The sequence below is a fragment of the Panulirus ornatus genome, chromosome 65 (genome assembly GCF_036320965.1).
Source record: "Panulirus ornatus isolate Po-2019 chromosome 65, ASM3632096v1, whole genome shotgun sequence".
NCBI classification, from domain to species: Eukaryota; Metazoa; Arthropoda; class Malacostraca; order Decapoda; family Palinuridae; genus Panulirus; species Panulirus ornatus.
The window spans coordinates 23,888,088-23,911,679 of record NC_092288.1 but is presented as its reverse complement, the minus strand read 5'-3'; the positions used below and the strand labels follow the sequence as shown (position 1 = coordinate 23,911,679).

The window sequence follows — 23,592 nt, the reverse complement described above, 5'->3', positions numbered from 1 at the left end:
CAACCATTTTTAAATAAAAAAAATATGACTCAAATCTGGTAACAAAATTCACTAAAAAAAAATCTATAAAAAAATCATAAATTTAAGAGGATTATGCAAGAGGACAGTTGCCAAATCCTTATTGATTTTCTTTAGCTCGGATTGAACAATTCATAAAAAAGATGGAGGGAAAAAATTGAAACTGTATATATATATTTCTTTTCTTTCTTTCAAACTATTCGCCATTTCCCGCGTTAGCGAGGTAGCGTTAGGAACAGAGGACTGGGCCTTTTTTGGAATATCCTCACCTGGCCCCCTTCTCTGTTCCTTCTTCTGGAAAATTAAAAAAAAAAAAAAAAAGAGAGGGGAGGATTTCCAGCCCCCCGCTCCCTCCCCTTTTAGTCGCCTTCTACGACACGCAGGGAATACGTGGGAAGTATTCTTTCTCCCCTATCCCTAGGGATATATATATATATATATATATATATATATATATATATATATATATATATATATATATATATTATATATATATATATATATATATATATATATATATATATATTATCCCTGGGGATAGGGGAGCAAGAATACTTGCCACGTATTCCCTGCGTGTCGTAGAAGGCGACTAAAAGGGGAGGGAGCGGGGGGCTGGAAATCCTCCCCTCTCGTTTTTTTTTTAATTTTCCAAAAGAAGGAACAGAGAATTGGGCCAGGTGAGGGTAGTCCCTCAAAGGCTCAGTCCTCTGTTCTTAACGCTACCTCGCTAATGCGGGAAATGGCGAATAGTTTGAAAGAAAGAAAGAAATATATATATATATATATATATATATATATATATATATATATATATATATATATATATATATATATATATATATATTCTTTTTAAACATTTAGGAAGTGAAAAGTTTATCTCGGTATTTTTCCAAAAATAAGAAAAAATTTGGGAAAGAGATGAAAAAAAAATAAAAAAGGCCAAATGGTTTTAACAGGAACTAAATTCTACCACGCGAAATTAAAACCCTTCCAAATAAACTGCCAATTCACATTTCATTTCGGAGGCAGAGATTGGACTCCCCCTCCCGCCCCGCCCCCTCACCTCCCTTTTTTTTTTTTTTTTATACCCCAGCGTTAATTCCTTTTATCTGATGGGATCTACAGGCCAATGCAGGGACAATATATCCCACAGGGGACCTCCCAAAAAATAATAAATAAATTTGGTCCACAGTTTCATATCAGCGGGCTTTTCCTATAGCAATACGGGGGGGGGGGGGGGGGAGAATAGCCGGATCATAAACAGTAAAGTAACAACAGAATACGTTAGTCTACCTTAGCGTCTCCCATGTTCTATGATACACCGCTCATTTTCTTTTGAGTATCCCCATGTTTTATGATACACCGTTCATTTTCTTTGAGTATCCCCATGTTCTATGATGCACCGTTCATTTTCTTTGAGTATCCCCATGTTCTATGATACACCGTTCATTTTCTTTGAGTATCCCCATGTTCTATGATGCACCGTTCATTTTCTTTGAGTATCCCCATGTTTTATGATACACCGTTCATTTTCTTTGAGTATCCCCATCTTGTATGATACACCGTTCATTTTCTTTGAGTATCCCCATGTTCTATGATACACCGTTCATTTTCTTTGAGTATCCCCATCTTGTATGATACACCGTTCATTTTCTTTGAGTATCCCCATGTTCTATGATACACCGTTCATTTTCTTTGAGTATCCCCATCTTGTATGATACACCGTTCATTTTCTTTGAGTATCCCCATCTTGTATGATACACCGTTCAATTTCTTTGAGTATCCCCATGTTCTATGATGCACCGTTCATTTTCTTTGAGTATCCCCATCTTATATGATACACCGTTCATTTTCTTTAAGTATCCCCATCTTGTATGATACACCGTTCATTTTCTTTAAGTATCCCCATCTTGTATGATACACCGTTCATTTTCTTTGGCTCCCCGTGTGTCCTATGATGCATCATTCATTTTCTTGAGCTTCCCATGTTCTATGAGGCATCATTCATTTTCTTGAGCTTCCCATGTTCTATGATGCATCATTCATTTTCTTGAGCTTCCCATGTTCTATGATGCATCATTCATTTTCTTGAGCTTCCCATGTTCTATGATGCATCATTCAATTTCTTGAGCTTCCCATGTTCTATGATGCATCATTCATTTTCTTTAGCTTCCCATGTTCTATGATGCACCATTCATTTTCTTGAGCTTCCCATGTTTTATGAGGCATCATTCATTTTCTTTAGCTTCCCATGTTCTATGATGCACCATTCATTTTCTTGAGCTTTCCATGTTTTATGAGGCATCATTCATTTTCTTTAGCTTCCCATGTTCTATGATGCATCATTCATTTTCTTTAGAGTCCCATGTTCTTTGATGCATCATTCATTTTCTTTAGCTTCCCATGTTCTATGATGCATCATTCATTTTCTTTAACTTCCCGTGCTCTATGGGGCATTATTCATTTTCTTTTTAGTGTCCCCATGTTTTATGAGGCATTATTCATTTTCTTTAGCTTCCCATGTTTTATGAGGCATCATTCATTTTCTTTAGCTTCCCATGTTCTATGATATATGCCACATTTATATACGATCGTAGGATTATCCTGCACACACAAAGACACTTGAATACATTAATCGTTTGAATATTAATCAACTGATGATTACAATTTGACATACACACACACACACACACACACACACACACACACACACACACACACACACACAGGTCACAGCTGGTGCTGGTGTGTCAAGACGTAATACAGACCGCACCAGCTGTGCCACAGACCAGCTGACTGGGGCCACTGGACCCCGGTCAGCCAGATGGTCACAGATGGAGTGAGTGAGTTGTTGTATAAGTTGAAGCCATGAGTACGACTTTACGACCCCTGTATACGACTTTACGACCCCAGAGTACGACAGTGCGACCCTTGAACACGACGGTACGACCTTGAGTACGACGGTACGACCCTTGAGTACGACGGTACGACCCTTGAGTATGACTTTACGACCCCTGAGTACGACGGTACGACCCTGAGTATGACTTTACGACCCTTGAGTACGACGTTACGACCCTTGAGTACGACAGTGCGACCCTTGAACACGACGGTACGACCCTTGAGTATGACTTTACGACCCTTGAGTACGACGGTACGACCCTTGAGTACGACGGTACGACCCTTGAGTACAACGGTACGACCCTTGAATATGACTTTACGACCCTTCAGTATGACTTTACGACCCTTGAGTACGACGGTACGACTCTTGAACACGACGCTAAAACCCTTGAGCACGACGGTCCGACCCTTGAGTACGACTTTACGACCCCTGATGACTTTACGACCTGTACACCCAACACTGGCTGGAGACCAGTACACCTTACACAGGGAGGTCATGGGAAAATTAACATTCACGAACCCAACTATTTATTTTATTTACTTTGCTTTGTCGCTGTCTCCCGCGTTTGCGAGGTAGCGCAAGGAAACAGACGAAAGAAATGGCCCAACCCACCCCCATACACATGTATATACATACACGTCCCAACTATTACTTACATGTACTTATATCTTCCATTCTCAATTCTCTCCTCCTTCAACCACTTCTCTCCTCATTCAACCATTTCTCTCCTCCTTCAACCGCTTCTCTCCTCATTCAACCATTTCTCTCCTCCTTCAACCGCTTCTCTCCTCCTTCAACCATTTCTCGCCTCCTTCAACCATTTCTCTCTTCCTTCAACCATTTCTCTCCTCCTTCAACCGCTTCTCTTATCCTTCAACCATTTCTCGCCTCCTTCAACCATTTCTCTCCTCCTTCAACCATTTCTCTCCTCCTTCAACCATTTCTCTCCTCCTTCAACCATTTCTCTCCTCCTTCAACCATTTCTCTCCTCCTTCAACCATTTCTCTCCTCCTTCAACCATTTCTCTCTGCACGTTTCTCTTGTTCTCCTTCCCATTTCCTTCCTTCGTCTTCATCGTACCATCTCTTCTCCTCCTTCTCATACATTTCATTTCTTTTTTTTTTTTTAATCACCCATTTTATCATCTCTTCACCTGTATGTCTGTATGTATCTACGCCTTTATCTCCTGTCCAGCTGTCATGCCCTTAGGGGCGAGGGGCGCCCCTAGGACGCCCCTGGGACGCCCTTGGGACGCCCCCGCCCCTGAGGGCGATCATCCCCCATAGATTTGTACCAACATCTCCCCTCCTCCCGCAGGGTCGTCCAGGGTGTCTGGCCTCTCGTGGCTGCTGGAGGGGGAGGAGCTGGACACGTCGTGGTCCGCGACCGGCAAGGGCGTGGCGGTCAACCAGCTGCAGCTGGTGGGCGTGGAGCAGCGCCACAGGGACGCCCACCTCTCCTGCCGCCTGACGACCGTCAGCGACGGCGTCGGGGGCCAGACAGAGGCCAACATTACCCACCGCTCCACCCTGCTCACCATGTACCGTGAGTCCTCCTCCACCAACACCCACCTGACGAAGGTGCTCACAACAACACCCACCTGACGAAGGTGCTCCCAACACCCACCTGACGAAGGTGCTCACAACACCCACCTGACGAAGGTGCTCACAACATTACCCACCTGACGAAGGTGCTCACAACATTACCCACCTGACGAAGGTGCTCCCAACACCCACCTGACGAAGGTGCTCACAACATTACCCACCTGACGAAGGTGCTCACAACATTACCCACCTGACGAAGGTGCTCACAACATTACCCACCTGACGAAGGTGCTCACAACACCGAACTCAAAAAAGGAGGAATTACCTGGAGGCAGAATAATGGTCAATTTTGATCTACGGATCACGTCCCTCTCACACTGCCCTTGCAAGGACACGCCAAACATACTCTCTCTCTCTCTCTCTCTCTCTCTCTCTCTCTCTCTCTCTCTCTCTCTCTCTCTCTCTCTTTCTCCCACCTACAGAGCCTCTAAACTCTCACAACCCGTCCCTCCAGCCGACACTCTCCCAAAAAAAAAAAAACCCCACTCCAAACACTCCCTCTCTCCCCCACAGCCCTCCAACTCTCCCTTGTAACTCGTGTTTCCTTCAGCCAACACTCCCATGAACACTACAAACTCTCCCTCTCTCCCACACCCTCTCACTCTCACAACCCTTCCCCTCCAACCAACACTCACCTAAAAAAAACCACTCCAAACTCTCCCTCTCTCCCACACCCTCTCACTCTCACAACCCTTCCCCTCCAACCAACACTCACCTAAAAAACCCCACTCCAAACTCTCCCTCTCTCCCACAGCCCTCCAACTCTCACAACCCTTCCTTCCCCTCCACCACCCCGGCACTAAGGGCGACACGCCTATCTAAATCTGCAGGAACTCTGGCCCCTCGTGCACTCGCCCGCCTCGAGTCACATACGAAGCCAACACAATGCTATAGATGACCCCCCACACCCCACACCCCACACCCCCACACCCCACACCCCCACACCCCCACACCCCAGGTAACTGTTGCTGACCCCTCCCCCTCCCCCCCCCTCCCTGACCAGTGGGGCGTGGCTATCTCTCCAATACACACTCACACACAGCCCACTCTCTCTCTCTCTCTCTCTCTCTCTCTCTCTCTCTCTCTCTCTCTCTCTCTCTCTCTCTCACCGAAGCACCAATAATAACCTTGCGATAGATCTGTTTCAGAAATCACACACACACACACACACACACACACACACACACACACATATACCTTCTTCCTCCACACCCACTCACTTCCTTCCTTCTTCCATCGCTCTTCCGAAGGAAGAATGAATGATAAAAAAAAAGTATATATATATATATATATATATATATATATATATATATATATATATATATTTTATTTATTTATTATACTTTGTCGCTGTCTCCCGCGTTTGCGAGGTAGCGCAAGGAAACAGACGAAAGAAATGGCCCAACCCCGCCCCATACACATGTATATACATACGTCCACACACGCAAATATACATACCTACACAGCTTTCCATGGTTTACCCCAGACGCTTCACATGCCTTGATTCAATCCACTGACAGCACGTCAACCCCGGTATACCACATTGCTCCAATTCACTCTATTCCTTGCCCTCCTTTCACCCTCCAGCATGTTCAGGCCCCGATCACACAAAATCTTTTTCACTCCATCTTTCCACCTCCAATTTGGTCTCCCTCTTCTCCTCGTTCCCTCCACCTCCGACACATATATCCTCTTGGTCAATCTTTCCTCACTCATTCTCTCCATGTGCCCAAACCACTTCAAAACACCCTCTTCTGCTCTCTCAACCACGCTCTTTTTATTTCCACACATCTCTCTTACCCTTACGTTACTCACTCGATCAAACCACCTCACACCACACATTGTCCTCAAACATCTCATTTCCAGCACATCCATCCTCCTGCGCACAACTCTATCCATAGCGCACGCCTCGCAACCATACAACATTGTTGGAACCACTATTCCTTCAAACATACCCATTTTTGCTTTCCGAGATAATGTTCTCGACTTCCACACATTCTTCAAGGCCCCCAAAATTTTCGCCCCCTCCCCCACCCTATGATCCACTTCCGCTTCCATGGTTCCATCCGCTGCCAGATCCACTCCCAGATACCTAAAACACTTCACTTCCTCCAGTTTTTCTCCATTCAAACTCACCTCCCAATTGACTTGACCCTCAACCCTACTGTACCTAATAACTTTGCTCTTATTCACATTTACTCTTAACTTTATATATATATATATATATATATATATATATATATATATATATATATATATATATATATATATATATATATATATATATCTTTCACGGCATTCAGAGGGGGGGGGGGGCACAGGCCACTTCATTCACTGCTTTCATCACAGTGAAGGTCCCGTCCACCCCCCACCAAAACAAAAGAAAGAAAGAAAGAAAGCTAAGAAAAAGCAAGCTATCACTCATGTCAACCCCACAAGGGTTCGAACCCTCCTGGGCTTACAAGAGAACTTGTCTTTATACAACTAAATGAAAGATGAAATCTAAGTTGAGAGATCTTAATATTCATCATTGGACTAACCACCGAGCTACGGGGCCGAGGTGGTACGACCCACTCAACCACGACGGTACGACCCCTTGAGTAAGATGGTACGACCCTTGAGCACGACGGTACGATCCCTTGAGTAAGATGGTACGACCCTTGAGCACGACGGTACGACCCTATGAGTAAGTTGATACGACCCCTTAAGATTATACGACCCCTTGAGTACTTTGTTGCTGTCTCCCGCGTTAGCGAGGTAGCGCAAGGAAACAGACGAAAGAATGGCCCAACCCACCCCCATACACATGTATATACATACACGTCCACACACGCACATATACATACCTATACATCTCAACGTATACAAATATATATATATACACACACAGACATATACATATATACACATGTACATAATTCATACTGTCTGCCTTTATTCATTCCCATCGCCACCTCGCCACACATGAAATAACAACCCCCTCCCCCCTCATGTGTGCGAGGTAGAGCTAGGAAAAGACAACAAAGGCCACATTCGTTCACACTCAGTCTCTAGCTGTCATTTAATAATGCCCGAAACCACAGCTCCCTTTCCACATCCAGGCCCCACACACCTTTCCATGGTTTACCCCAGACTTCACATGCCCTGGTTCAATCCATTGACAGCACGTCGACCCCGGTATACCACATCGTTCCAATTCACTCTATTCCTTGCACGCCTTTCACCCTCCTGCATGTTCAGGACCCGATCGCTCAAAATCTTTTTCACTCCATCTTTCCACCTCCAATTTGGTCTCCCACTTCTCGTTCCCTTCACCTCTAACACATATATCCTCTTTGTCAATCTTTCCTCACTCATTCTCTCCATGTGACCAAACCATTTCAAAACACCCTCTTCTGCTCTCTCAACCACACTTTTTTTTATTACCACACATCTCTCTTACCCTTTCATTACTTACTCGATCAAACAACCTCACACCACATATTGTCCTCAAACATCTCATTTCCAGCACATCCATCCTCCTCCGCACAACTCTATCTATAGCCCACGCCTCGAAACCATATAACATTGTTGGAACCACTATTCCTTCAAACATACTCATTTTTGCTTTCCGAGATAATGTTCTCGACTTCCACACATTCTTCAAGGCTCCCAGAACTTTCTCCCCCTCCCCCACCCTATGATTCACTTCCGCTTCCATGGTTCCATCCGCTGCCACATCCACTCCCAGATATCTAAAACACTTTACTTCCTCCAGTTTTTCTCCATTCAAACTTACCTCCCAATTGACTTGTCCCTCAACCCTTCTCTACCTAATAACCTTGCTCTTATTCACATTTACTCTTAACTTTCTTCTTTCACACACTTTACCAAACTCAGTCACCAGCTTCTGCAGTTTCTCACACGAATCAGCCACCAGCGCTGTATCATCAGCGAACAACAACTGACTCACTTCCCAAGCTCTCTCATCCCCAACAGACTGCATACTTGCCCCTCTTTCCAAAACTCATGCATTCACCTCTCTAACAACCCCATCCATAAACAAATTAAACAACCATGGAGACATCACACACCCCTGCCGCAAACCTACATTCACTGAGAACCAATCACTTTCCTCTCTTCCTACACGTACACATGCCTTACATCCTCGATATATATATATATATATATATATATATATATATATATATATATATATATATATATATATATAGAGAGAGAGAGAGAGAGAGAGAGAGAGAGAGAGAGAGAGAGAGAGAGAGAGGAGACGATTATTAAACTATATACATATTAACTCAAAGATAAGTACAAGATCAAATCACTGTCTTATCTTACCGTTATTTTATCTTATCTCATTATCGTAAACGACCCCGAGTAATTACTGTCTGTGATAAGACCAAGACAATCACGACTTAACTCGCTTAATCACCAAAGATTAGAATAATCACATATCTAGTCACAGGAGGACATGCACGATGGTCGAAAATACCATGCTAAAACAATTGTTATGAAGGACCTACGAACAAGGTAGCAAATATATATATATATATAAATATATATATATATATATATATATATATATATATATATATATATATATATATATATATATATATATATGTGTGTGTGTGTGTGTGTGTGTGTGTGTGTAATTACAATCATGCTCGTTCTGTCAACAGATGTACCCGAGGCGACCCTACGGGCGGAGGGCGGGCGTGCTGTCGCGGAAGTCAGTGGGCGTGTGGGCGTGGCAGCCACAGATGGTGTGCGGGAGGTGGGCGTGGCTGGAGCGGGCGGTGGGCGGGAGGTCAGGGAAGGCGAGGGCGTGACCTTCCTGTGCGCGGTCAAAGCTGACCCACCCGCCTACAACATTACCTGGCTCCACAACGTGAGTATACCACCTGGTGTATACCACCTGGTGTATACCACCTGGTGTATACCACCTGGTGTACATCACCTGGTGTATACCACCTGGTGTATACCACCTGGTGTATACCACCTGGTGTATACCACCTGGTGTACATCACCTGGTGTATACCACCTGGTGTATACCACCTGGTGTATACCACCTGGTGTACATCACCTGGTGTGTACCACCTGGTGTACATCACCTGGTGTATACCACCTGGTGTATACCACCTGGTGTATACCACCTGGTGTATACCACCTGGTGTACATCACCTGGTGTATACCACCTGGTGTATACCACCTGGTGTATACCACCTGGTGTGTACCACCTGGTGTATACCACCTGGTGTATACCACCTGGTGTACATCACCTGGCTCCACAACGTGAGTATACCACCTGGTGTATACCACCTGGTGTATACCACCTGGTGTATACCACCTGGTGTATACCACCTGGCTCCACAACGTGAGTATACCACCTGGTGTATACCACCTGGTGTACACCACCTGGTGTATACCACCTGGTGTACACCACCTGGCTCCACAACGTGAGTATACCACCTGGTGTATACCACCTGGTGTATACCACCTGGTGTACACCACCTGGTGTACACCACCTGGTGTATACCACCTGGTGTACACCACCTGGCTCCACAACGTGAGTATACCACCTGGTGTATACCACCTGGTGTATACCACCTGGTGTATACCACCTGGTGTACATCACCTGGCTCCACAACGTGAGTATACCACCTGGTGTATACCACCTGGTGTATACCACCTGGTGTATACCACCTGGTGTATACCACCTGGCTCCACAACGTGAGTATACCACCTGGTGTATACCACCTGGTGTACACCACCTGGTGTATACCACCTGGTGTACACCACCTGGCTCCACAACGTGAGTATACCACCTGGTGTATACCACCTGGTGTATACCACCTGGCTCCACAACGTGAGTATACCACCTGGTGTATACCACCTGGCTCCACAACGTGAGTATACCACTTGGTGTATACCACCTGGTGTATACCACCTGGCTCCACAACGTGAGTATACCACCTGGTGTATACCACCTGGTGTATACCACCTGGCTCCACAACGTGAGTATACCACCTGGTGTATACCAACTGGTGTGTACCACCTGGTGTATACCACCCGGTGTATACCACCTGGTGTATAACACCCAGTGTATACCACCTGGTGTATACCAACTGGTGTGTACCAACTGGTGTGTACCACCTGGTGTATACCACCCGGTGTATACCACCTGGTGTATAACACCCAGTGTATACCACCTGGTGTATAAGACAGGTGTACGTCACTCTATATATCTACATGTCCTCATCTATCACTCCATCTATCTGTGTATCCATCTGTCTATCCTCAACGACCCTTATCCTTCTCCACCGTGGGAGACAGCCCCAGCCCCAGCCCCCAGCCCCAGCCCCCAGCCCCAGCCCCAGCCCCCAGCCCCAGCCCCAGCCCCCAGCCCCAGCCCCGCTGGCTCGGTCCTAGGGCACCCACCTCCCACCCTGTACACGTACACTACCTCCCTCCTCACTGTACTGTACAGAACTGTACATCATCAGTGGGAATATACGACCCTCCTCTGAGCACGTCAGTCGTGCGACCCTCCTCTGAGCACGTCGGTCGTACGACCCTCCTCTGAGCACGTCGGTCGTACGACCCTCCTCTGAGCACGTCGGTCGTACGATCCTCCTCTGAGCACGTCGATCGTGCGACCTTCCTCTGAGCACGTCGGTCGTACGACCCTCCTCTGAGCACGTCAGTCGTGCGACCCTCCTCTGAGCACGTCGGTCGTACGACCCTCCTCTGAGCACGTCGGTCGTACGACCCTCCTCTGAGCACGTCGGTCGTACGATCCTCCTCTGAGCACGTCGATCGTGCGACCTTCCTCTGAGCACGTCGGTCGTACAACCCTCCTCTGAACACGTCGATAAGCCTTATCTTCCTTTGAACATCTGGAGACAGCCATTATCTTGTGGCATATCAGTTCACAACCCAATTTCTGGTTGAGGCTCCCTATTTGCAACAGCTGCCAAATTAATGGCGTTAAGTGGCATTTGCCATTTTCTAAACCATTTACCAATCTAGTGGCATTTGCCATTTTCTAAACCATTTCCCAATCTAGTGGCATTTGCCATTTTCTAAACCATTTACCAATCTAGTGGCATTTGCCATTTTCTAAACCATTTACCAATCTAGTGGCATTTGCCGTTTTCTAAACCATTTACCAATCTAGTGGCATTTGCCATTTTCTAAGCCATTTTCCAATCTCATCTCCATCTTCTGGCAACCATCTCTTATCGTCTATAGATAACATGGCACAGCTTATCTTTCATGCTATATGCAAATTGGAACTCCCGAGTTACCCCGAGCCCTGCTGCATCACGTGACCATAATGGCGGCTGGTCACCCCACCAGTAACGAGGGACCAAAATCACCACGACCATATCCTCGTTCAAGAACGACCCTTTGCCTCGTTTGACGTGACCAGGGGGGGTTGTTCTACCCCCCCCCCCCTTTCCAGTGCCTCCGTGCAAGCAACAGTTCCCAGGGGCGCCTCCAACACCATGGACTTAGGGCTCATCTCGGGGGGGAGGGGGAACGCGTCAAATGCTTTCTGGCGTGGGTGCTCAGGGGGGGAGGGAGGGGTAATCTACGGTGACGTGGAGGAGGTGGGCGTGTCCAAGGGCACGGCCCCAGCCCTCTGCATCCATGGGTGAGAGAGAGAGAGAGAGAGAGAGAGAGAGAGAGAGAGAGAGAGAGAGAGAGAGAGAGAGAGAGAGACAGTCTGACATGGGTCAGGAGGGAACGAAAGAGGAGGGAAGGGAAGGGAAGGGAAGGGAAGGGAAGGGCGTCTCTCTCTCTCTCTCTCTCTCTCTCTCTCTCTCTCTCTCTCTCTCTCTCTCTCTCTCTCTCTCTGTCACCCATTTCGGGTCCTCCCTCCCTCCCTCCTTCCCTCCTCCTTCTTTCTACCTCCTTCCCTCCTCCCTCCTTACATTTAGAGCCATCTTGTCAACAACAGAGCCACCTGTCCTCTCCCCCCCCAGGGGCGCCACTAACAGAGCCACCTGTCCTCTCCCTCCAGGGGCGCCTCTAACAGAGCCACCTGTCCTCTCCCCCAGGGGCGCCACTAACAGAGCCACCTGTCCTCTCCCTCCAGGGGCGCCTCTAACAGAGCCACCTGTCCTCTCCCCCAGGGGCGCCACTAACAGAGCCACCTGTCCTCTCCCTCCAGGGGCGCCTCTAACAGAGCCACCTGTCCTCTCCCCCAGGGGCGCCACTAACAGAGCCATCTGTCCTCTCCCTCCAGGGGCGCCTCTAACAGAGCCACCTGTCCTCTCCCCCCAGGGACGCGTGGTGGGCGTTGGGGGGCGTCGTTGGATGCGTGACAACGCGTCTCTGGTCGTGTCGCCCGTCCAACGTGGTGACGCCGGACTCTACACATGTCTGGCCTCCAACCGCGAGGGTGACGGACACTCCAACGCCGTCCCCATCCGCGTCACACGTGAGTACACGCCTGCCTCACACTCGAGTACACGCCTGCGTCACACTCGAGCACACGCCTGCGTCACACGTGAGTACACGCCTGCGTCACACTCGAGTACACGCCTGCGTCACACTCGAGTACACGCCTGCGTCACACTCGAGTACACGCCTGCGTCACACTCGAGTACACGCCTGCGTCACATGGGCAGACTCGGCGTCACTAATGGGACTCTGCGTCACCCAGGGGTAGATAAGGCTGCGTCACCCAGGGGTAGACAAGGCTACGTCACCCAGGGGTAGACAAGGCTGCGTCACCCAGGGGTAGACAAGGCTGCGTCACCCAGGGGTAGACAAGCCTGCGTCACCCAGGGGTAGACAGTTTGCGTCAACCAATGACCACACACACACACACACACACACACACACACACACACGAACCAGCTTGAGCCACATAGTATAGTGCGAGTCTGTCTGTATGCGTCACACGCAGAATATGTCATGTGTGGTATATGCATCATATGTGGTATGTGTCATATGTGGTATATTATCATGTGGTATATGCATGATCTGTGGTATACATGGCATATATGGTATACGCATTATATGTGGTATAAGCATCATGTGTGGTATATGCATCATGTGGTATACGCATTATATGTGGTATATGCATCATATGTGGTATACGCATCATATGTGGTATACGCATCATATGCATATGTCGTATACGCATCATATGTGGTATACACATCATATGTGGTATACACATATGTGGTATACACATCATATGTGGTATACGCATCATATGTGGTATACACATCATATGTCGTATACACATCATATGTGGTATACGCATCATATGTGGTATACACATCATATGTCGTATACGCATCATATGTGGTATACGCATCATATGCATATGTGGTATACGCATCATACGTGGTATACGCATCATACTTGGACCTGCCTGAGTGTGGGCGTGTCATGTCCCCCCCAGACCCGCCGTACTGCGCGGGTGGGCCCCAGCGGGACGTGATCGTCGCGACCAACACCTCCGTGACCTTGACCTGCCTGGTGGAGGCCACGCCCCGTGACCTCCACTTCACCTGGAAGATGGTGGGTGCCCCAGACCACCACCTGCAGGTGGAGCACCACCTGCAGGTGGAGCTGAGGCCGTCCGTGTACGTGGAACACTCACCTCCCCAGCACCTCCAGGGTAGTCAGCCAAACCCGCCCCCAGGGGAGACAGCAGACGCCCCGGGACTCCTGCAGCCACGGGGGGAGGAGTCTGGGGTGGGGAAGGGCGGGGCCCAAGACCCCGCCCACCCTGGGCGGTCCACCCTCACCATCACGCCCACGACCTCCACCCTCGTCGGGTGCTACGCCCGCAACAGCTTGGGTCACATCCGGGTCCCGTGCACATACAACGTCACCGTGGTGGGTCAGTACACCCTGTACTACACCTTGTACTACACTCTGTACTACACCCTGTACTACACTCTGTACTACACTCTGTACTGCACTCTGTACTGCACCCTGTACTACACTCTGTACTGCACACTGTACTGCACTCTGTACTGCACTCTGTACTACACCCTGTACTATACTATACTGTATTACACCCTGTACTACACTCTGTACTGCACACTGTACTACACTCTGTACTGCACTCTGTACTGCACCCTGTACTATACTATACTGTATTACACCCTGTACTACACCCTGTACTATACTATACTGTATTACACCCTGTACTACACCCTGTACTATACTATACTGTATTACACCCTGTACTACACCCTGTACTATACTATACTGCATTACACCCTGTACTACACCCTGTACTACACTCTGTACTACACCCTGTACTACACCCTGTACTATGTACTAAACCCTGTACTACACCCTGTACTAAACTCTATACTACACATTGTACTGCACACTGTACTACACCCTATACTAAACCATGTACTACACACTACACCCTGTACTACATCATGTACTACGCTATTACACACTACACCCTGTACTACACACTACACCCTGTGCTATAACCTGTACTAAATACTACACCCTGTACTACACCCTACATCTAATCCTTAACATTGCATCCTAGACGTCTATCTACACCCGACACTATATCTTATGATACACGCTACACCCAACACACTACATCCTGTATTACATACCGGGCATTACACCCAACTGTACACCCTGTACCCTTCAATACACTCTGTACTACACCCTAGACATTACACCTTTAACTACAACCTAGACACTAGTCCTTATGCTACACCCTGGATACTACATCCTGTCCCCCCTCAATACTACACCCACTTACACCCTCTCTATGGCAACTCGAACACAAATGTACACCTTTCTTAACAGCTTCTACATCAGAATACACAGACAACCCTTTGATCACACGATACAACTATATAAAGACAAAAATAATTAGTGAAATTCTCGTTTTACCCCAATCATGAAAAATATTAATTCTGTTTGGAATTAGGAATAAACAAATAATAAATATGGACCATTTGTTCAAACAAAAATCATTCTTTGAACAGATAAAAATGATCGTTTCAGTCATATAAATTTCGAAGTGCTTATATTTGCATATTGTTCACGAAATGGTCAAATACACCCCAGGTCTGCAGGCTGTGTTAAATATGTACACATATACAAGGTGTCCACTGGTGTGTGTGTGTGTGTGTGTGTGTGTGTGTGTTTACACTCGTGTTGCCCTTTTCATTTCTGTGTCGCTTATTCCGGTGGATGACTTCATCTATCCACTTCTGTGTCACAGTGGATGGTGAATGACTTCATCTATCCACTTCTGTGTCACAGTGGATGGTGGATGACTTCATCTATCCCCGTGTGTCACAGTGGATGGAGGATGACTTCATCTATCCACTTCTGTGCCACAGTGGATGGTAGATGACTTCATCTATCCCCGTGTGCCAGTGGATGGTGGATGACCGCATCTATCCATTTCTGCGTCACAGTGGATGGTGGAAGAATTCATCTATCCACTTCTATCACAGTTGATGGTGGATTACTTCATCTAGCCCCTTCAGTGCTATTGTGGATGGTAAATGACTTCATCTATCCACTTCTGTGCCACAGCGGATGGTGGACAACTTCATCCATCCACCTATATGTCACAGTGGATGGTATATGACTCCATTCATCCACTTCGGTGTCACAGTGGATGGTGGATGACTTCATCTATCCACTTGTGTCACAGTGGATGGTGGATGACTTCATCCATCCACTTCTGTATCACTGTGGATGATTTCATCTATCCACCTGTCACAGTGGATGGTGGATGACTTCATCTAACCACTTCTGTGTCACTGTGGATGGTGGATGACTTCATCCATCTACTTCTGTGTCACTGTGGATGGTGGATGACTTCATCTATCCACTTGTGTTAGTGGATGGTGGATGACGTCATCTATCCACTTCTGTCACAAAGGATGGTGGATGACGTCATCTATCCATTTGTCTCATTGTGGATGACTTCATCTATCCACCTCTGTGTCGCAGTGGATGGTGAATGACTTCATCTATCCACTTCTGTGTCACAGTAGATAGTGGATGAATTCATCCATCCACTTCTGTCACAGTGGATGGTAGATGACTTCATCTATCCACTTCTGTCACAGTGGATGGTGAATGACTTCATCTATCCACCTCTGTGTCACAGTGGATGGTGAATGACTTCATCTATCCACTTGTGTCAGTGGATGGGGGGGTGACGTCATCTATCCACTTCTGTCACAAAGGATGGTGGATGACGTCATCTATCCATTTGTCTCATTGTGGATGACTTCATCTATCCACCTCTGTGTCACAGTGGATGGTGAATGACTTCATCTATCCACTTCTGTGTCACAGTGGATGGTGGATGACTTCATCTATCCACTTCTAAGGATATTTCTAATATTTCGTAATGTTTTCTCTAATCTTCCTCATAAAGCTTTCCCTAATTTTCGTAAAGCTTTTCTTCTTAAAGCTTTCTCAATTCTAAGTAAAGCTTTCACTAATTTTCTGAAAAGCTTTCTTTAGTCTTCGCATTTTCTAAATATCCACAAAGCTTTCTCTAATCTTTATAAAGCTTTCTCTAATCTTTATAAAGCTTTCTCTAATCTTTATAAAGCTTTCTCTAATCTTTATAAAGCTTTCTCTAATCTCCGCAAAGCTTAGTCTCGTCATAAAGCTTTCTCTGACCTTCGTTAAGCTTTCTTAGACCACCCTATGACTGACCCACAATCATCAAACTATCTCCAGTCTTCACAAACCTCTCTCTCTCTCTCTCTCTCTCTCTCTCTCTCTCTCTCTCTCTCTCTCTCTCTCTCTCTCTCTCTCTCTCTCTCTCTACGTTCGTAAAACTCTCTTTAATAATCCTAAACCAAAATTCACGCAACATACTGAAATGTCTCCTTATCATAACACAGTGTGGGTGTGTCATGTGGTCACCCTACAGTGTGGGTGTGTCGTGTGGTCACCCTACAGTGTGGGTGTGTCGTGTGGTCACCCTACAGTGTGGGTGTGTCATGTGGTCACCCTACAGTGTGGGAGTGTCATGTGGTCACCCTACAGTGTGGGTGTGTCATGTGGTCACCCTACAGTGTGGGAGTGTCATGTGGTCACCCTACAGTGTGGGTGTGTCATGTGGTCACCCTACAGTGTGGGAGTGTCATGTGGTCACCCTACAGTGTGGGTGTGTCATGTGGTTACCCTACAGTGTGGGAGTGTCATGTGATCACCCTACAGTGTGGGTGTGTCATGTGGTCACCCTACGGTGTGGGTGTGTCATGTGGTCACCCTACAGTGTGGGTGTGTCGTGTGGTCACCCTACAGTGTGGGTGTGTCATGTGGTCACCCTACAGTGTGGGAGTGTCATGTGGTCACCTTACAGTGTGGGAGTGTCATGTAGTCACCCTACAGTGTGGGAGTGTCATGTGGTCACCTTACAGTGTGGGTGTGTCATGTGGTCACCCTACAGTGTGGGGGTGTCGTGTGGTCACCCTACATTGTGGATGTGTCGTGTGGTCACCCTACAGTGTGGGTGTGTCGTGTGGTCACCCTACAGTGTGGGTGTGTCGTGTGGTCACCCTACAGTGTGGGTGTGGTCACCCTATAGTGTGCGTATAGTGTTCGTGTGGTCACCCTACAGTGTGGGCGTGTCGTGTGGTCACCCTATAGTGTGCGTATATCGTGTGGTCACCCTACAGTGTGGGTGTGTCGTGTGGTCACCCTACAGTGTGGGTGTGTCGCGTGGTCACCCTACAGTGTGGGTGTGTCGTGTGGTCACCCTACAGTGTGGGTGTGGTCACCCTATAGTGTGCGTATATCGTGTGGTCACCCTACAGTGTGGGTGTGTCGTATGGTGACCCTACAGTGTGGGTGTTTCATGCGGTCACCTTACAGTGTGGGTGTGTCGTATGGTGACCCTACAGTGTGGGTGTTTCATGTGGTCACCCTACAGTCTGGGGGTATCGTGTGGTCACCCTACAGTGTGGGGGTGTCATGTGGTCACCCTACAATGTGATTGTATCATGTGGTCACCCTACAGTGTGGGTGTGTCGTGTGGTCACCCTATAGTGTGAATGTGTCGTGTGGTCACCCTACAGTGTGGGTGTGTCGTGTTATCACCCTACAGTGTGCGTGTGGCATGTGGTCACCCTACAGTGTGGGTGTGTCGTGTGGTCACCCTACAGTGTGTGTATGTCGTGTGGTCACACTACAGTGTGTGGGTGTCGTGTGAACACCCTACAGTGTGGGTGTATCATGTGGTCACCCTACAGAGTGTGGGTGTCGTGTGGACACCCTGCAGTGTGGGTGTATCATGTGGTCACCCTACAGTGTGGGTGTGTCATGTGGTCACCCTACAATGTGGGTGTGTCGTGTGGTCACCCTACAGTGTGGGGGTGTCATGTGGTCACCCTAAAGTTTGGGTGTATCATGTGGTCACCCTACAGTGTGGGGGTGTCATGTGGTCACCCTACAGTGTGGGGGTGTGTCGTATGGTCACCCTACAGTGTGGGTGTATCATGTGGTTACCCTACAGTGTGGGGGGTGTCGTATGGTCACCCTACAGTGTGGGGGTGTCGTGTGGTAACCCTACAGTGTGGGGGTGTCGTATGGTCACCCTACAGTGTGGGGGTGTCGTATGGTCACCCTACAGTGTAGGGGTGTCGTATGGTCACCCTACAGTGTGGAGGTGTCGTATGGTCACCCTACAGTGTGGAGGTGTCGTGTGGTCATCCTACAGTGTGGAGGTGTCGTATGGTCACCCTACAGTGTGGAGGTGTCGTGTGGTCACCCTACAGTGTGGAGGTGTCGTGTGGTCACCCTACAGTGTGGAGGTGTCGTATGGTCACCCTACAGTGTGGAGGTGTCGTGTGGTCACCCTACAGTATGGAGGTGTCGTATGGTCACCCTACAGTGTGTGGGTGTCGTATGGTCACACTACAGTGTAGGGATGTCGTATGGTCACCCAACAGTGTAGGAGTGTCGTATGGTCACTCTACAGTGTGGGGGTGTCGTGTGGTCACCCTATAGTGTGTGGGTGTCGTATGGTCACCCTACAGTGTGGGTGTGTCGTATGGTCACCCTACACACCCTACAGTGTGGGGGTGTCGTGTGGTCACCCTACAGTGTGGGTGTGTCGTATGGTCACCCTACACACCCTACAGTGTGGGGGTGTCGTGTGGTCACCCTACAGTGTGGGTGTGTCGTGTGGTCACCCTACAGTGTGGGGGTGTCATGTGGTCACCCTACAGTGTGGGTGTGTCGTGTGGTCACCCTACAGTGTAGGGTGTGTCGTATGGTCACCCTACAGTGTGTGGGTGTCGTGTGGTCACCCTACAGTGTGGGGGTGTGTCGTGTGAGCTCACAACACACCATGGTGTGTCGTGTGAGCTCACAACACACCATGGTGTGTCGTGAGCTCACAACACGTGGTCACGTGGTCGCACACTAAGAGACGGGTGGGGTGGGGTTTCCTGGGTGTGTGTTCGTGTGTGTGTCTCTCTTACAGAGCCGCCCCGGGCCCTGAGGGAGTGCTCGGTGACCCTGGTGGCCATGACCCGGCTGGAGGTCAAATGCCAGGACCCCGCCCACACCCACGACCGCCACGCCCACCCCGGCACCGACTCCGCCCACGTCCAGCACTCGCCCAGCCTGAGCTTCGTCAGGTCACCCGAGGCCAGCACCAGGTCCAACCTGGAGGTAAGTCACCTGGGGACCTGGAGGCAGGTCATGTGGGGACCTGGAGGTAGGTCATGTTGGGGACCTGGAGGTAGGTCATGTGGGGACCTGGAGGTAGGTCATGTGGGAACCTGGAGGTAGGTCACGTGGGGACCTGGAGGTAGGTCACGTGGGGACCTGAAGGTAGGTCATGTGGGACCTGGAGGTAGGTCATGTGAGGACCTGGAGGTAGGTCATGTGGGGACCTGGAGGCAGGTCATGTGGGGACCTGGAGGTAGGTCACGTGGGGACCTGAAGGTAGGTCATGTGGGACCTGGAGGTAGGTCATGTGAGGACCTGGAGGCAGGTCATGTGGGGACCTGGAGGTAGGCCATGTGGGGACCTGGAGGTAGGTCATGTGGGGACCTGGAGGTAGGCCATGTGGGGACCTGGAGGTAGGTCATGTGGGGACCTGGAGGTAGGCCATGTGGGGACCTGGAGGTAGGCCATGTGGGGGCCTAGAGGCAAGTCATGTGGGGATCTGGAGGCAGAACATGTGGGGACTTGGAGGTAGGCCATGTGGGGACCTGGAGGTAGGCCATGTGGGGACCTGGAGGTAGGTCATGTGGGGACCTGGAGGTAGGCCATGTGGGGACCTGGAGGTAGGCCATGTGGGGGCCTGGAGGCAAGTCATGTGGGGACCTGGAGGCAGAACATGTGGGGACTTGGAGGTAGGTCATGTGGTGACCTGGAGGTAGGTCATGTGGGGACCTGGAGGTAGGCGATGTGGGGGCCTGGAGGCAAGTCATGTCGGGACCTGGAGGCAGGTCATGTGGGGACCTGGAGGTAGGTCATGTGGGGACCTAGAGGCAGGACATGTGGGGCCTGGAGGTATTTCATGTGGGGACCTGTAGGTAGGTCATGTGGGGACCTGGAGGCAGGCGATGTGGGGGCCTGGAGGCAAGTCATGTCGGGACCTGGAGGCAGGTCATGTGGGGACTTGGAGGTAGGTCATGTGGGGACCTAGAGGCAGGACATGTGGGGCCTGGAGGTATTTCATGTGGGGACCTGGAGGTAGGTCATGTGAGGACCTGGAGGTAGGTCATGTGGGGACCTGGAGGTAGGTCATGTGGGGACTTGGAGGTAGGTCTTGTGGGACCTGGAGGCAGGTCATGTGGGACCTGGAGGTAGGCGATGTGGGGGCCTGGAGGCAGGTCATGTGGGGACCTGGAGGCAGGTCATGTGGGGACCTGGAGGTAGGACATGTGGGGACCTAGAGGCAGGACATGTGGGGCCTGGAGGTATTTCATGTGGGGACCTGGAGGTAAGTCATGTGGGGACCTGGAGGTAGGTCATGTGAGGACCTGGAGGTAGGCCATGTGGGGACCTGGAGGCAGGTCATGTGGGGACCTGGAGGCAGGTCATGTGGGGACCTGGAGGTAGGTCATGTGGGGACCTGGAGGTAGGTCATGTGGGGACCTGGGGAGGCACGTGTGCCACGGACCCTCACCCCCCCCTCCCCCCACAGGTATGGTCAGGGACGACCCTGGTCGCCAACATAAGCGAGGGCAGCCCACACTTCAGCGTGCGTGGCCTCCCGCCAGCCACGGACCTGCGCCTGGTGCTGTACACTGCCACGCCCCACGCACGGTCCACGCCCCTGTACATGTACGCACGCACACTGCCCGCCGCCCTTGTACACACGACAGGTGAGATCACATGTACACAGGGTAACACTTGGGTGTACACAGTCTGTACACTATGGCCATATGTACACTCCAATTACCTATTTTATGCAACTATACATACTTTATTTCCTTTATATATATTTTATTTATTTATTTTGCTTTGTCGCTGTCTCCGGCGTTAGCAAGGTAGCGCAAGGAAACAGACGAAAGAAATGGCCCCACTCACCCCCATACACATGTATATATATATATACACGACCACACACGCAAATATACATACCTATACATCTCAATGTACACATATATATACACACACAGACACATACATATATACCCATGCACACAATTCACACTGTCTGAATTTATTCATTCCCATCGCCATCTCGCCACACATGGAATACCATCCCCCTCCCCCCTCATGTGTGCGAGGTAGCGCTAGGAAAAGACAACAAAGGCCTCATTCGTTCACACTCAGTCTCTAGCTGTCGTGCAATAATGCCCGAAACCACAGCTCCCTTTCCACATCCAGGCCCCACACAACTTTCCATGGTTTACCCCAGACGCTTCACATGCCCTGATTCAATCCACTGACAGCACGTCGACCCCGGTATACCACATCGATCCAATTCACTCTATTCCTTGCCCGCCTTTCACCCTCCTGCATGTTCAGGCCCTGATCACTCAAAATCTTTTTCACTCCATCTTTCCACCTCCAATTTGGTCTCCCACTTCTCCTCGTTCCCTCCACCTCCGACACATATATCCTCTTGGTCAATCTTTCCTCACTCATTCTCTCCATGTGCCCAAACCATTTCAAAACACCCTCTTCTGCTCTCTCAACCACGCTCTTTTTATTTCCACACATCTCTCTAACCCTTACATTTCTTACTCGATCAAACCACCTCACACCACATATTGTCCTCAAACATCTCATTTCCAGCACATCCATCCTCCTGCGCACAACTCTATCCATAGCCCACGCCTCGCAACCATACAGATATAGGGTGTTTTGGTCGAGATGGTGTGCAAAGTGAGAGGGTTAGGGAAAATGATTTGGTAAACAGAGAAGAGGTAGTAAAAGCTTTGCGGAAGATGAAAGCCGGCAAGGCAGCAGGTTTGGATGGTATTGCAGTGGAATTTATTAAAAAAGGGGCCGACTGTATTATTGACTGGTTGGTAAGGTTATTTAATGTATGTATGACTCATGGTGAGGTGCCTGAGGATTGGCGGAATGCGTGCATAGTGCCATTGTACAAAGGCAAAGGGGATAAGAGTGAGTGTTCAAATTACAGAGGTATAAGTTTGTTGAGTATTCCTGGTAAATTATATGGGAGGGTATTGATTGAAAGGGTGAAGGCATGTACAGAGCATCAGATTGGGGAAGAGCAGTGTGGTTTCAGAAGTGGTAGAGGATGTGTGGATCAGGTGTTTGCTTTGAAGGATGTATGTGAGAAATACTTAGAAAAGCAAATGGATTTGTATGTAGCATTTATGGATCTGGAGAAGGCATATGATAGAGTTGATAGAGATGCTCTGTGGAAGGTATTAAGAATATATGGTGTGGGAGGCAAGTTGTTAGAAGCAGTGAAAAGTTTTTATCGATGATGTAAGGCATGTGTACGTGTAGGAAGAGAGGAAAGTGATTGGTTCTCAGTGAATGTGGGTTTGCGGCAGGGGTGTGTGATGTCTCCATGGTTGTTTAATTTGTTTATGGATGGGGTTGTTAGGGAGGTGAATGCAAGAGTTTTGGAAAGAGGGG

The 23,592-nt window shown here is 48.8% G+C and overlaps 2 protein-coding genes across 3 annotated transcripts in view; one reads left to right on the top strand and one right to left on the bottom strand.

Moving 5' to 3' along the window:
- l(1)G0289 (lethal (1) G0289) overlaps window positions 1–23,592 on the bottom strand; it is a 523,775-nt gene that overhangs the window by 453,832 nt on the left and 46,351 nt on the right. The window lies entirely within an intron of this gene.
- Window positions 1–23,592, top strand: part of LOC139746642 (uncharacterized) — a 115,307-nt gene that overhangs the window by 78,082 nt on the left and 13,633 nt on the right. Inside the window, exons 5-10 of the mRNA XM_071658066.1 lie at window positions 4,235–4,462; window positions 9,201–9,409; window positions 12,811–12,967; window positions 13,943–14,386; window positions 19,997–20,187; window positions 21,674–21,854. Of these exons, the coding sequence (XP_071514167.1) occupies window positions 4,235–4,462; window positions 9,201–9,409; window positions 12,811–12,967; window positions 13,943–14,386; window positions 19,997–20,187; window positions 21,674–21,854 (1,410 nt within the window). The remainder of the gene's footprint in view (window positions 1–4,234; window positions 4,463–9,200; window positions 9,410–12,810; window positions 12,968–13,942; window positions 14,387–19,996; window positions 20,188–21,673; window positions 21,855–23,592) is intronic.